Here is a 16720-nt window from a genome sequence, read left to right on the forward strand (position 1 = left end):
CCTCCTCCTCATACCCTTCAACTAAGTTTTGGTTCTGGTTTTTGGTTAGCTGTGAATGTTGATACTTTTACCTAGGCATTTCTTCAAGCCAAAATAAAAGGAAATTCTCATTTCTTTTTGGAAAGCCGATTGCTAAACTATTTCATTTCCTCTCAAACTTTCTCCTTCTCAAATGTCAGCCACCTCATACCCATTCAGTTCCATAGATGATGAACTTAGATTCTGCTTTGTTCTGAAATAGTACCAAGAAAATTGGCTCAACAAATTCTGTGGTAACCTGTCACAGGCCTACATTAGAAATATGAGGATCAGTTCCAGACCACAGCAAGAGTAAATATCAGAAAAAAAGCAAGCCCCACAAAATGTTTTATTCCTCAGTGCCCATAGAAGTTATATTGACAATCTATGGTATTACACGTGTAATAACTTTCTGTCTATAATATGTACATACCTTCATTTTAAAAAGTTTTACTGCAAGACAGGCATGGTGGTGCATGCCTATCATTCCAGCTATGTGGGAGGCTGAGACAGGAGGATCACAACTGCAAGGCTAGTCTCAGCAACTCTGTCACAAAATTTTAAAAGAAGGACTGGGATATTGTTCAGTGGTAAAGTACTTTCCTAGCATGCCTGTGGCCCTGGGTTCAGTACCCATACTGCAAAAAATAAAAGCTTCATTGCTTAAAAAATATAAAAAGCGGACCTTCACATGAACCTTCAGTGATTCAAGTGGAGAGTTTTGCCTCGATGTGATGGCTGCTAAGTGGTCAGGGGGGTGGCTGCTGAAAACTGGGATGACCATGGAAATTTGAAAAATAACACAGCTTTGAATTTTCCCTCCTAAATTAATCCCTCTTTGCATAAAAGAGCACATCTTTTGAAAATAGTGCCAATAGACTTCCTCAATGTAGGGAAGGTTGTCTTAACCTCCAATTTGTAAAAAAAAAAAAAAAAAAAAAAAAACTCAATATCTTTTAAGTACAATAAAGAGAAGGGTAATAAAAGTATATTATTTCCCATAGATGAAACGGGTGATCCGGGTAAAGTTGTTTTTTTTTTTTTTTAAGTAAGCTTATCTTTAATGGGCAAATTTGCTTAAATGGTATCAAGGTAATTTCTACTCAAGCAGAAGAAAAACGAAGATATAATAATATACTTGAGTATGAATCTTTAAATTTAGAAGATAGACACTTTTTTTTTTTGGCAGTACTGGAGCTAAAACCCAGGTACTCAAGCCTGCTAGGCAACCACTGAGATACATCCCTTATAAGCTTTTATTTTGAAAGAGTCTCAGCAAGTTGCCCAGGCAGAACTTGAACTTGTGATCCTTCTGCCTCAACTTTCTGAGTAGTTGGAATTCCGGGTCTGCCTGTGTTTTTTTTTTTTTTCTTCTTCCATATATTTCAATTCTTATCCAAATGAAGCAAAATACCAATAATAATCATAGTTTCATAGAGAACGATTATAACAATCAAGTTTCTTCATGTTGGATTATTTATCTAAAATTTGACTTTAATCTCAGTCATTTCAGAGAGAACATTTAGGTTTCTGTACTCTACAACATTTGTGTCCAGATTACTTGAACGATCCATAAAATTTTACAGTTCTATAATCAATGCTTTATTATCTGACATGGCACATATTTACTATCTTATTTAATTTTACAAAATAATTAATTGGAATATTACTCCCATTTAATATTGGGGAGAAAATTAAAAATAAGATGGAAAATGTAATTATAATCTGAAAGTGACCTACACTTCACAGATAAAAACCAAGACACAAAATACTAGAATTGCTCTTCAGAACCACACCAAGTGTTTAACGTTATCTATGTTTTTCAACAATTGGAATGCAAACTTTGTGTTTATTCCCCCATATATTCTAGAATATCTATTCTAAATCTTTGGCGGGGGGAAGAAAGATTTTTACAGAAAGTTTCCTGAAAAATCCACTAATATTCCAATTTCAATGTAAGAAAAATTTTGAATATTTTAATAGACATTCTGAAGAATTAAAATTTGTAAACGTGTGAATGTCAACTTTTACAATAATATCACTGTAGTAAATATTGTCCTCAAATTCATAGAAGATAAGTTTGATACATTTAAGATTAAGCTACTTTCTAAAGTAATTTTGACCATTTTATTAAGACTTTTTTGTAGATTACTGATTCATAAAAACCATACCTCATCAATAACAGGTACTCAGATTTGTTGAATGAATGAGTTAATGAAATGTTCAAAAACCAATCTTCAGAATAAATGTGGCAATATGTGTAAAAGATCTTGTAAATAGTCAACTGTTTTACAATTTTTTACTGTTACTGAAACTGTTAACCACAGGTACTCTGGCTTTTATTTCTCAGGGCTGTACAATTTATGCACTCCTCAACCTGAAGGGGCGCTCTTCCCTGGTCTATGGTAGCCCAATCACAGATGTCAGTCTTGATAAATTCATAGGGTAGTGTTTTAATCAGCTTTTTTATTGCTGCAACCAAAAGACCTGACAATAAGAAAAGTTTATTTGGGGGCTCGGTCCATAGACAGAGGTTCTCAGTCTAAGGACAATCAGCTCCATTCCTTGGGGCTTGAGGTAAGGCTGCAAAAGAGTGGCATCATGGCAAAAGAGTGTGGCAGAGATAAGTGGCTCATATAATAATCAGAAAGTGGAAAGAGACTCCACTCACCAGATACAAAATGTATACACACAGGCATGACCCCAGTGATTCACCTCCTCCAACCATATCCTACCCAACCTCAGATACCACTGGGTTAATCCCATCTGGGGATTAATTCACTGATTGGGTTAAGGCTCTCTTCACCCAATCATTTCTCCTCTCAACCTTCTTGCATTGTCTCGTACATGAGATTTGGGGGGAAACCTCACATCCAAACCATATCAGGAAGTATGGTTTTGAGTTTGTGAATTAATACCTTGAAACCCTTCTAACAGATTGATTTAGTTCTTAATGTTTCTCTGTGTCTCTCTATATGCACAGATATATGTGTATCTATCACCTCCTGACTGCACATTTGGACTAAAAAGCCCAGAGAGTAAATGAGAGACAGGCAGCCAGGAAGCTAAAGATTAAGTAAAGGTCATCCTTTCATAAGGAAACAAACTTCACAACAAAAGATTTGCTTAACCATACAAATTTAATTAGCAAATAAAAAATATTTCATAAAATAAAATGCTCCAGCAATGGATATTACATGCATTTTCTTTTTGTTATTTACTATATCCTCTATGGCAAAAGTATTTATTTTCAGGCACTATAGCTTCTAAGTGATACATTGCCATTTTAAAAATGTTAACTCAATGCATATTTCAACGCCTACAATGACATTCACTGAGTCAAGTCCTGCTCCAAGATTCACTACACAAGATAATAATTGTTAAGCAAACTGCCCAGTGCCCACCATAAAATACACATTCGACAAACTCTCTAATTTCCCTTTCCTTTTCTATGACCTAGTGCAATTGTCACTCAGTGAAAAGGGGCCTATATATGTAAAAAAAAAAAGACTGACATTCACACATTGGAATTTCCAACATTAGCTTTTAGAAAAAGACACTAAAAAATCTATTAAAGAATGTTTATAAAAATCATTACATCATACAATATATTTGATCATAGAAAAAAATGTAAGTGTATCTTTCAACAAATAACTTTATATGAATGTTTAATGTGGACATAATTATCAGTTGGGCTTTAAATATTACTTGGGATAAAATGTCATACTATAGATCTGGCTACTTTTTTCCACAAATATTTTTAAATAGCAGAAAAGTAAATTTTTTATCATGTTCCAAATGTATATGGGCCTTAATACCAAAATCATAGAAGCTATGAGAATCACAATACAATTTTAATAACATAACTTTTAATCACACAATGTAGAAGTATATGTGTTTCATTAGCATAATTTATTGTAATATTTACTTAAATACCATAGACTTGAAGTCAATTAGATACACAATTCTTTTCCTCCCGCACATAATCTTTTGTACATGCCTTCATTACTTATTCAAAGTGTTGCCACTTCCCAAATATCAGGCACATTCATATTCAAACACTACATACAAAATGCATTCTAAACTCAAGTAATACTTTTGAGTATATGATTTTCAATACAAAGATTAATACACACTTACGTAAAATATTTCACATTTAAGAATATTATCAATCAATCACTGAGTTATATAGAATTTTCTTAATAAAAAATATTGCCATGAATATTTTCAAGAATTTGAAAGAAATTTTATGTGTACTATGTATTTTTTTAAGTTTTGAGTATTGTAAATACTCGTAAGATTGATAGATAAAGATGCATTGTTAAGCAGCATGCTCTGAGGCCTTCCTTTAAAACATTACAGATCAAGGAGGAACTCAAGAAAAGCAAACACCTAATTAAAGACTTAGAGAACATGCTACAATTTGGTTTATATGAGAACTCATAGGAAGGATATTCACGCATCTAATGAAAGAATGGCAATATTCACTTTGTAGAGTCAGCAAATTGTTCGTTTTTGAACATAACAACACTTGATCAAAAGTTATAGCCTTAGGTAGCCTTAAGGTTCTACATATTATTTTTCTCAAATTGCAAATTTTAAATTATCATTCCCAAAGGATGGGCAAGGATGCAGAAAAGAAAAGAGGAGAATTAAAACAACGCATCCAGTTGCTTGCTTCTTGGGCACAGTGCCCTTACATACTCAAGATTTATCAAGTTATTATTGTTTTCAGACAATATGCTAAGGGAATTCCTTATTCTTTCGTTGACTCAATCCTATTAAAGTAGAAGTAGTATTGAGTTCATCTTTTACATGCATCCCTCAGTGGTCAAAAAACCTGCACAAATCATAATGTTAGCAGTCAAGCTTTTGACAGTAGACCTTCTCTTACAGTGTGAGAAAAACTATAAAACCTGGCAAAGTGAGCCTGGGGGTCATTTGATGGGAAGTAGGGCGCACAAGGTCACTTAGCTATTCTCACACTACCTGTTACCATGTCACTGAAGAAACTGGTTAGAAAATCATTGTTCTGGAGACAGAAGTTGCTCACAGGATTCCCTTATCAAATGGTGAGCCCCAGCTGTGGATATCAGAGTGTCCCAACACTGGGAAAGCAAATTATGTGATTATGTACATAATTATTTTAAAGTTTCAAGATATTCATGACATAGTACCACAGATTGTTGAAGTATGTTGACTTCATTATATTAACACTCATGTTAGTACTACACCACTAGCAAAACAACTAAGGCTTAAACTGTGTCAAATATCTGTTAAAGTAAATTGCTTTTCATGAAATCAATCAATTATGTAAAAGTCACTTGCAGCAGAGGAAAACTGTAATTCCAGGGTTGAGGGATATAGTTGCTCAGTGACCAAATACTTGGCTAACATGCATGAGGACCTGGGATTGATCATCAGCACTGCAGTAAAGAAAAAATAGTGGTGTGTGTGTGTATAATTCTATGTTTGAAGGAAACCCTACAACTTCAATTTTCAGATTTAAAGAAAGTTGAATCTAAAAGTATTCAATAATTTCAGGTATGTTTCCTAAAAACTAATTTTAATTAATTAATGTAACTTTTTAATATTTTTTAGTTACAGATGGACACAATATCTTTATTTTATTATTTATTTTTATGTGGTGTTGAGGGTCCAACGCCTCACACATCCAAGGCAAGTGCTCTACCACTGAGCTATAACCCCAGCCTTCATGCAACTTCTTAATGTAAAAGATATACCTCATTCTGAGCTAAATTACAGGGTAAACATTTCTATTTTTAAAAAGTCTTTATTAAAGAGTGCTTTAAGAAAAAAAGGCAGTATACATAACTAAAATTAACTACTAACATTTTCTTGTGATCCATTGTAGCTCACTTATATGAATATAACTGCTTAAATTTAGCACCATTTTATATATAAAATTGATATGCTATAGTTATTAGAATCGCTTTTTCTCTACAATCTATTCTTCATGTCTTTGTATAGTACAAACACATATGGTCCAGGAAAAAAAAATTATTACAAATGTGCACATATGCTTAATGAAGTCTCGAGGGTTTTCCTTTCTTTTTAAAATGGAGATGCTTCAAAGGTAGAGAAAACCCTGAGTTTGGTTAAATAATTGAAGTAAACATAAGAGAGAGTCACTAGTACATTTTTACAAAGTCCCAATATGGGTGTAATAGTCCCCAGGACAATAATTAAACTAAGTCTCACAAAAACAAAGGGTAAATCCTGTAGTAGGATGCCCAAGGAATTCAGAAGAGGGTTCTTGGGAGTGAATATTATTCGAAGAAGAGAAATGAAACTGAATATGTAGACTGGGTACAGCCAGCCCGACTTGTACACAGCCGAGTGACCAGCGACACGCAACATTTCCACAGTGTCCGACCACAGTAGAAAGCTCCACAGGAATACCTCTGCCCGGACATCTCTGCGGGACATTGTTCTCAGGATTCCAGAGTCAAAGGAGGGCTCCTGGGGTCCCACTAAGACAGGAACACGCCTTTGAGTCACTGCTCCTAGTGGCCGCGACACATGGATGGAGTTGGCTCCCTGGGGAGACGCAGGGCTGACTTCATTTTGTCTCACTTGCTCCGTCACAGTTTTTATTTGTTGCAAAGAGGTTGTGTGGATGTGCCCATCTTCATTGCCTGCAATCAATGGATTTATTTACATTTTAATTTAAAATTTTAATATGAATTGTATTAAAATTTAAAATCCCAAATTTGCCCAGCATGGTGGTGCGTATATATGATCCAAATGAGGCTGAGGCAGGAGGATCATAAGTTCATGGCCTTCTCAGCTATTTGGCAAGACTTTGTCTTGAAATAAGAGTGGTAAAGAACCCCTGAGTTCAAACCCTGGTACCAACAACAATGATAATCTAAAATTCAAGTTAAAAGAAAATTGTTAGTGGTTTCCTTATTTGAAGCCTAGTTTTTTCACACAGAATATAAAAATGTGCTGCATGCTGAAAAACATACAGAGGTTGAGAAGGTTCTTAGTGTCTGAGTGTCTTTCTGGTTATGAATGCTAAGTACTTTTTTGAATTGATTTTATTTTTAAAATACATGACAGCAGAATGCATTACAATTCTTATTACACAATTAGAGCACAATTTTTCATATCTCTCTATATAAAGTATATACACACCTATTCATGTCTTCAAATATGTACTTTGGATAATAATGTCCATCACATTCCACCATCATTGCTAACCCCCTGCACCCTCCCAGCCCTCTAGAGGGTTCCTCTATTCCTCCCATGCTCCCCCTCCCTACCCCACTATGTGTCAATCACCATAAATCAGAGAAAACATTTGGCATTTGTTTTGGGGGGGTAGGCTAACTTCACTTAGCATTATTTTCTCCAACGCCTCTCCTCAGTCTAAGTCATTTTTACCATTTTATTGTAACAGCCATTATTTTTACTGAGTTAAATGCTTTTAAGCACTATTTCGTCCTCAGGACAAAATAAGAGTATCTCATTTTACAAATTGGAAACTGAGGTCCAGGAGGTTAAATTCATGCACAGTTAGTATGCACAGAGTTGGAATTCACACCCAGATTTCTTTGACTCTAACTGACAAACTCTTAACCTTAAAGCTGCTATTACCGGTCTAAAAGCATTCCGAAATATATGAGTATCAAAAAACCAAATTAAAAGTTCGCCAGTCCAACTTTACCATTTTGTATGATAAACAGACTGACGAGAGTCTCTTCACCCCTATTTTGTAGGTGGGGAGTTTGATAGTAAGAGGGAATCTGTATAATCACTAGAGAATCAGAGTAAAGAGTGAGAAATGGAATTCAAGACTTTTAAGCTGTTCTTTTCCCAAGTTTTTGAAGTGGTCAGTAGGATTAGTTATTTAAAGCATCTGTCCATGGCCATGAGTCTGTACACACCAGCTATCTGAATGAAGAGGGCATTTGATTTAACCCATTGTGGAGTGTGTATGTGTGTGTGTGTGTGTGTGTGTGTTTTCCTCACTGTGTATACATAGGATGTGAAGGTTGCAGATTATGAAGGGACTCTCAAATCTCAAGACCTACACCTGATGTTGATGGCACTGTCTTTGATGCTGGGGACTAAACTCAGGGTCGTATGCATGCTGGGCAAGCACTCTACCACTGAACTACGTCTCCAGCCCAACGGCACTGATTTCATACATACAAGGTACAGCACATTCTTTTTCAAACACTTATCTCCTTAAGCATTATTTTTGTTGCTAGGAATTCACCAGGCCTTGATAAAGTTTACACGGTGAACATACTCAGCTGCCAAGTTACCTGATAAGACCGAATTTAAAGGGAGTCATTAGATTGAATAGCTCTAAAGGTCAAAGAGACAAAATCAATAAAAATTTGTTTTGAACGGCATTGAGCTGAAAGCAAAACTATTTTAAAATGAATTATGATTAAGGAGTAATAAAATGCTTGGTGATGACAAGAGTGTTTTGTTAAAGGACACAATAAACTTTGTTTTCATAAAACTAATTATTTTTAAATTTTAAGATTGAATTGAATATTTTTATAAACTAAAAAGATTATCTAAATTCTTAATGAAACCTTAGTTCTGGTGTGAATTATTCCTAAGTAAATAGTAGGACCCATGATTCTTTGAAACCTCTTTACAAACCTCAGAAGTCACCGTGGCTTTAGTGGGTATCATCTTAACAAACAATATTCAAGTCAGAGGTAAAATAATATATATGATTATTATTTATTCATGAAATTATCTCTTTTTAAACTTAGAAGGTCACTTGCCTTTCTCATTTAATTTTTAAAAAAAAATCAACAGAGAAAGGATGGTTCTTAATAGAAAACAGTAGAATAGCCAAAGAAGTTCAGGGGAATGAAAGTGGAGGTACTGGCGTGTGACACCTGCATAAATATGTCACAGTGAATCCCACTACTATGTATAATGCAACAATTTTAAAATATATGTATATTTCTTGGCATACATCATGCTCTAGAGAACTCTCCTTCACCATCCTTAGTAGAAAAAGTTCTTTGAATGAAAATCTAAGTCCCTTTGTGAACATGAAGAGCCATAGTGTATGATTTGGACTTTTGAAAGATGATTGCAAATTCAGCATTGTTTCAAGGCCAGGAAGTGGCTGGCCATCTAAGAAGTAAAACATTAACATTTTCTAAACAGTCAGTGAGATTAATAACAGCTGAGGGTAAGAGCTATGGGTATGAACAATGAGTTCCAAGCTGGAGTTCATTTTTGATGAGATATTAGACTCTAATCCATGTGTAATTTGTCCTCTTTTCAATTTAATATGGACTAGTTCAGATTTTGAGGTACAGGGACTCAGTCAGGTTTTGTTTTTTTATTTTTTGTTTTTCCCAGCAAAAAAGTCCAGGAACTATTAACTGGAAATTTCTCTTGCCTTCCCAGCAGGGCAAAGGTGAGTTAAAAAGCCAAGAAATCTTTTTGTCACTGGTTTAGATCAGTAAACGTATCTCTAAGCATTTGTATACATAATATTATGTAAACATTTGTATACTCAATATTATTCCCTTTGGCTCTGTGATTAGGTTCCTCTTCAAATTAATACTTTATAAACTTCCACTTAGAGCTGAAATTCTTTTTCCTGTTGTTAAGTGTTACTTGTTCTATTTTAGTTAGTTAGTGTGTGTGTGTGTGTGTGTGTGTGTGTGTGTGTGTGTGCATGCCCTAAAAGATATAGGCATGAAGAGAGCAATCCACTCATATACTAAGAGATCACAGTGACAGTAACAAGTAAATATAGCAGCTACTCTGCATAGCTCTCCATATCCAAAGTCAGTTGCTGAAATTACTTTTTAGCTTCACGGCAAACTAAATAATTGAGACAGTGTTATCTGGTAAGCAGACAAATCTGGAAGTAGCTCACTCCTATCTATTTGACTTTACTACTATTTCTATTGCTTTAGTTCTACTTCTAACCTGTTCCCCAAAAGTCTATGATAGTTTAGGAGGAATGAATGCAGCACAACCTGACAAATCAGTAGTGAGACATTTTCTGTGTGACTATGTATTCCTCCTGCAAAGACGACAGGAATACATGAGTTACCTCAATCAAAAGGGAAGAAAAGAGAGAGGAGTCACAAATCAGGACTGAAGCTGATATTGCAATGTGCTAGTTGGACTGCCAGCTGCCTGGGTGTTCAAGGGCTGCATGGAGCCTAAACTGGACATCAGCCAAGGAAATGGCAAATAGTATGGAGACAGTCCCCTCCTCAGCCTATGAATCTCCTTTGCTCCTACCAATAAATACAAAATAATAAATGGTGGCGGGTCTTTGAAAGGAAAATAGAGTCATCCCTTAGTTCTGGTTCCTAAACACCCATGGGAACCAAAATCTGTGGATGCTGAAGACTCACCCTCCTACCCCCTCCCCACCCCACCCACCCACCACGTACCACCTTCCTTTTTTTTTCCCCCAAATACTTTTGGTCCGTGGCTGGTTGAATCCTCAGATGCAGAAACTATGGATATGAAGAAGTGACTGGAACTTCTGAAATGAGAAGGATTCAAATTGGCCTAAGGAGCCAAGGGAGGCTCCTCTGAGCAGTGACAAGTAAGCAGAGGCAGGAAGAATAAGTAGGGATGAATTAGGGGACAAGTGCAAAAAGAACTTTCCAGGTGGTAGAAACAGCATGTGTAAAGATTCTTCCAGTAGCATGAGATGAGAGGAGAGTTTGGGGAGGGGTTAGGGAAGCAGGAAAGGCAGAGGAAAAGGAGAGGGGCCCATATTTATGAAGTGCTTTGTGTATACTGGTCACTATTCTAAGCCTTTTATGTGCATTAACTCACTTGTAAAAATCCTAAGATGCAGCAGGCTAGTAGAGAAACCGGAATTTGCATCCCAAACCTTAACCACTGTACCACATTGTCTGTGGCAGAGACTGATTAGATACATCCTTAAGGGCCAGGAGGAAAGTTTTGGTCTTTATTCCAAGCAGAAAGCCTTTGAAAATATCTGGGCAATAGACAGACTCACTTAGAGGAGATGGAAGTCAAAACAGGACAGTGAGGTCAGCATAAAGGCAGCTGACATATAATAAGATTCTGACTCATTTCTCAGCAACTAGAAGACAAAGAATTACTCGGAAACCAAGTATGGCCAGTCTTGATTAACAGTCTCCAAATTCATTTTTTTCCTTCAGCAGAAAATGTTCTAATGAAGAAATCTAACTGAAAAGAAAAATCTAGAGAAGAAAATTAATAGTTGTATTAAAATATTTTTTTAAAAAAACAAGCATGCACAGAAGTTTTAGTCAATGCTCCCAGAGAATGAGAACAGGAAGGATAAAGGCAACAAAAAGGCAACAAATTAGAGTACATACAAAGGAAAATTATAAATATTGTTACTTTGACACTACACACTCATTGAGGGAGGAAGACAAGTAATATCACTAATAATATTATATCACTAAGTAATAAATGCAGAAATGTGGTACCTATCTAATAGGGTGGCCATACTGAGGGGAAAATAGTGTTTGGCACCTAGAACAATCATATGGGTTAGATAAATAAAAAGTTGCAATAGCTAGATAATTGGCTGCTTTAAATTAATTGGAAAGAATAGAAAATAACAGAGCATAGTAAATAGGAAGAATGATGGTGGCTTGTTAAACTTCAGCCAAGGTCACATTGTTACCCAGTATCCCATCCTCTGAGGATGTACAAAACTTTGGAAACCGTGTCACACAAGTTCATGAGTCAATTTCTCACATATGACTGTTCACATCATCAAGAAAAATGGTACTCTGCAGGTGTAATATCTTTACAGGTGAGGACAGCTTCTAGCAGCTACCTAGAGCTCATTGCATGTTCTTCTTCCCAATTCCAACATTGGTATTCAGGGATATGGCCTTTGTAGCTTGAAGCTGGTCACATCAGGAGAGTTTACAGCCCAGAAATTGGCAAACACCACAAATCAGAGTTCCTCCATCCACATCTCCACCTTGGAGGAGCATTAACTAGCTTACTATTGATTGTCTGTGCTTGAAACTGTATGTGAATGTGATGATGATGACGGTGATGATGAATCCACCATATTCAGCCCACCATCAAGAGTCTGGAAAAGCTGATGGTCATGCATTCCTAGCTGGGAAATAATTGTGGCAAGTTTCTTTAGTAAAGATACTATTTTTTTATAGAGAAAATTCAAAAGTCCTAGCACCTACTTTCAGTTCACTTCCTTGCACTGTGTCAATTTGACAATAAATAAATGTGTCACTTCTGGATTTTATGCAATGTAAAATTTTAAGAGAATTCTTTCATCTGAGAACACAACTAGGAAGCTAAAAGCCCTCACAATTGTTTTCCTCTCTATTATTACTTTTAGATTCATCCAGTACTGCGCAAGAATTGCCAAGAACTGATCACATAATCAATTTTAAATTACTCTATTTTTAAAGATCGAGAAAATTTTCCTGACCTAAACTTCCAAATCTTCAGAACTTCCTTTACATTCAGACCCTCTCCATAGTTGAGATCAATGTTCAGTCTAGAGGATAGGATCTAATTTACTATATAGAAGTAGAAAATCATATTACATAGTTATATTACTAATATATGATATGTATTTCTAGATGTTGACCAAAATATGTAACATGCAAAAATAATGCAGGCTGTATTATTTATTCCCTTATTTCTATTAGGTTCCTTCAAGTACTTATTTATTTTATAATAGGTATATAAAGAGAGTATATTTCAATAAAACATAAATAGTAAGATAAAATGTTGGAAAGCATATAGTGTGTCTCATTGACAGATATTAAAAATTCTAAATTTTAAAATGGTTTGAAATGCCTCTATTAGTATTCCCCATATTATTACAAACACCAGAGTGTTAAATTCTCAGATACAAATGAGAGCTAGGCATCCCACCTGGATCCAAGTTGGGTGAAAAACGATGATACATAAGGGAATAAACTTGCTTTATTAGCTCCAGAACACCTATCTCACCTTTATTAATTATACTTATTTATAAGAGCAGCTTATTAACAGCTTCTTATGCCCACTAGCCCAGGAGATTCACAAGAGGGGGCATCTTTCTGTTTTCACTCACTATTGTACCCTCACCACCTAGTAGAGTGCCTGGTTTTGGTAAAGAATAGCTCCAATATAAACATTTGCTGAATAAGAGATGAAAGGAATTTCTTTTCTGTGGTCTGTTAGCAACACATATCTGGTAGGGGAGGGGTATCTTGCACTGAGATCAGTGACCCAAAGCATAAAAGCCTGGTCCAATAGCAATACCCCTACAGTTAACAGGTTGAAGGACTTTTAGAGACCTGCACAGGGTCCACCACTCAGATCGCCCTGCTCTGCCTCAGATTGCTACTGCTCTGGCCCCAGTCCTTGAGAGAGCCCTTTAAGCAAGTCCTTATGGACTGATTCCACTAACAAGCCCTGGAAGCCATCAGAAGAAGCTGGCAGCACAGCTTTGGGAACCTGCATAGCTCATCAGTAAGAGAAGATGTAACGTGGCATCGGGCCCAGCAGAGCATGCCAGGGTGGTGTGGCACTTGCATAGCCCAGCAGGATTCAGGCAGACAGACAGATGGCACCAGCAGCAGCAGCAATGGTTCAAAGCATTTCAGAAGACTCTCAGGCAACAGTCAACCCTGAGGTCACCAGGCAGGGCAAGAAAAGGGCAGATGTGTGATTCCGAGAAGACTGTCTTTGAGTTCATAGGAAAAGACTTTATCACCACCCCTGACAATAACCCATGCACACGCTCAGAAATAGGGAGACTTGGCACCCTAAAATAACAGTGGAAGCAGAGCAGGAGAAAACAGTGTTCCTAGAGAAAGGACCCCACTGTTAATATATGTACAATGTAAACAAAAAAAAATGACCAAGGACATCTGCACCTTATGCCAGGAATTAACCCTTCAAAATCCAAGACCAGAAAATTTAGATATTGAAAAATCATTGACCTTTCATTTCAAACTGAGGTTAATAATGACACGGAAAAAAATCAAAGTTGAGCATTCAAAAGAAATGCATACTGAACTTTTATGTTCCCTTTTTCCTATCAGTGTCTGGAAAATTTACTTTGAAAATATTCTGCCACCCTCAAATGTCTCATTGGGACATACTAAAATTGCACACATTTCTTTTTTTGCCTGTTTAGGAGAAAATGAACAATATAATCACAAATTGTTAAAATTATGCATAGCTCTCTCAATCGAATGGAGCCTTCACTCAAGATTTTGATGGCCTCTGATGTCCCATGTCTGTTGGCTCAGGGCTTACTCCATGAGAGGTTTTGGCCCAACCCTCATGGATCTAATCCTGACAGCTGGTACTTCATTAGAAGGTATAAATCAGAAATTCTATCCTCCTCTCGCCCTAGCCTGGTAAATGGCCACTTATTTCTTGAGAAGAAAAACTCCTGGAACTGACACACTTTCCTGAAACTTCCTTCTTCTACATAGCTCCGGGAGGGCGAGGAAGGAAATACCCTCCCTATTTGGCATGGCCCTGAACACAGTGTTCCTCACTCTCATCCCTGGACACATTGCAAAACACTGTGTTATGGAAATCCAGCTCACTCTGGACTCATACTGTATAATAAGCTATTTCTTAAAAAGAGACAAAGAGGAACTCAAAATGCCATTCATTTTATTCAGAAAAAGCACCCCACTCCCTGCCATTCCTTGCCCCTTCCCCTTTATCCTTTGTGACATCTCTTGCATTCTATCTGGTTAAGGTGTGATATATTACATTTCAAGAAAATCTGGAAAGCAAGTTTCTTTAGGAATTTAGATTTGGCTTCTCGACTTTTACCTTGATATTAGTCACAGCTCCTAATACTTTCTATAATTGAGGATTCTTATCAGAGTGGGCATCAGGATTGTTATGGAGCTTTAAAATTTTACAGATGGTAGGTTCTCCTCTTCCTATCTGTAGACAGAGCTCATATGTGTGTATTATGCTGCTGGGCACCCACAATTAAGAGCCCCTGCATATGTGTTAATAGGTGGCCCCGACTCCTCAGAAATAACTTTAAATTTCAATAAAATCATCATTGCTATTCATTAAAAAATTATGCTTGGGGGCTGGATAAAGAGCATGTTTAGCATGTGTGAGGCCCTGGGCTCTATCCCCAGCATCATTTTAAAAAAAGATGGAAAAGCAAATTGTTTTTGTTTTTTTTGTATTTAGAGACAGAGTGTCACTGAGTTGCTTAGCACCTTGCTTTTGCTGAGGCTGGCTTTGAACTCTAGATCCTCCTGCCTCAGCCTCCTGAGCCACTGAGATTACAAGTGTGTTCCACCATGCCAAGCTAACAAATTGTTTTGACAAGTCAATATCAAAAAGAAATAATACAGGAAGGAACAGTTCCTTTTCCTGCTCTACAAACTCCTAATCTGAATCAGTTTTATAGTTCTACCTTTTCTACAATCAATGCCCAGATTTCTACGTATCACCAAAAAAAAAAAAAAAAAACCACATAATCTTTATTGGTGGCAGAACATGCTCCTGTTTCACTCCTTACTGTAAAGGCCTGGCTCATCCACTACCCTGTAGTGATCACTCCAGAGCTTCCACATTCCGTTAGTCTCTCCCTATCACTCATCTCCACTGTTCTCAGCAGAAAATGTGCTTCCTGTTTCACAAAAAAAAAAAAAAAATAGGGCATCATTAATTGTAATTTCCCCCACTTGCTTTCTTTTCATTCTTCCTTGTTATTTTCATGATTGTAAACCCCTTGGAGAGTTTTAAAAATTCCTAGTGCCTGGCTTTCATTCCAAGATGCAAATATCTGAGGATGCACCTTGGTGTCAAAACATTTTAAAGCTCCATAGTTGATTCTAATATATAGCCGAGGATGAAAAATACTGCCCTGCCCTTAATTAAAGATTAAAAAATCAGAATCATTCAATGATATTTTCTTTTTGAAAATCTGTACGTGCCTAATTCCTATCCCCAATGGTTCAGATTTAGTTGATATGAATGATTATACTTTGCATTTATGTTTGTAAAGCACTCTATTGTTTGTTTGAAACATTGTAGCTATTGGAAAAAATGGATAAAAATTAGCCAGATGCAGTGGCACACACCTGTAATCCCAGCAGCTCAGGAGGCTGAGGCAGGAGGATCCCAAGTTCAAAGTCGGCCTCAGCAAAAGCAAGGCGCTAAACAACTCAGTGAGACCCTGTCTCTAAATAAAATACAAAATAGGGTTGGAGATGTGGCTCAGTGGCTAAGTGGCCCTGAGTTCAATTCCTGATACTAAAAAGAAATAAGATAGAGGCATAAATCAAAAAACTTTGCCAGATCACGTAAGTTAATATATTGATTATTGTTATGGTTTGGATGTGAGTTGTCTCCCAAAAACTCAGATATGAGACAATGCAAGAAAGTTCAGAGGAGAAATGATTGGGATGTGAGAGTCTTAACCCAATCAGTGAATTAATCCCCTGATAGGAATTAGCTGGTAACTGAAGTGGTAAATTGTGGCCAGAGGAGGTGGGAATTGGGCACATGACTTTAAGGTATATATTTGTATCTGGCAAGTGGAGCCTCTCTCTTTGCTTTCTGATCATCATGTGAGCTGCTTTCCTCCACCACACTCTTCCACCATGATGCTCTGACTAACCTTGATCCCCGAGGAATGGAGTTTGCTGTGTATGGATTGAGATCTCTGAAACTATGAGCCCTTCAATAAACTTTTCCTCCC

The 16720-nt window shown here is 36.6% G+C and overlaps 1 protein-coding gene across 2 annotated transcripts in view; it reads right to left on the bottom strand.

Annotated features, from left to right (window-relative positions):
- Window positions 1-3139: 3139 nt before the first annotated feature.
- The window catches only part of Tmem236 (transmembrane protein 236), a 49584-nt gene continuing 36003 nt past the window's right edge, over window positions 3140-16720 (bottom strand). For both annotated transcript variants that reach the window (XM_078023351.1, XM_021726683.3), the window contains exon 4: window positions 3140-6677. In XM_078023351.1, the coding sequence (XP_077879477.1) occupies window positions 6094-6677 (584 nt within the window). In that variant the 3' untranslated portion in view covers window positions 3140-6093. The remainder of the gene's footprint in view (window positions 6678-16720) is intronic.

The sequence above is a fragment of the Ictidomys tridecemlineatus genome, chromosome 10, assembly GCF_052094955.1.
Source record: "Ictidomys tridecemlineatus isolate mIctTri1 chromosome 10, mIctTri1.hap1, whole genome shotgun sequence".
NCBI classification, from domain to species: Eukaryota; Metazoa; Chordata; class Mammalia; order Rodentia; family Sciuridae; genus Ictidomys; species Ictidomys tridecemlineatus.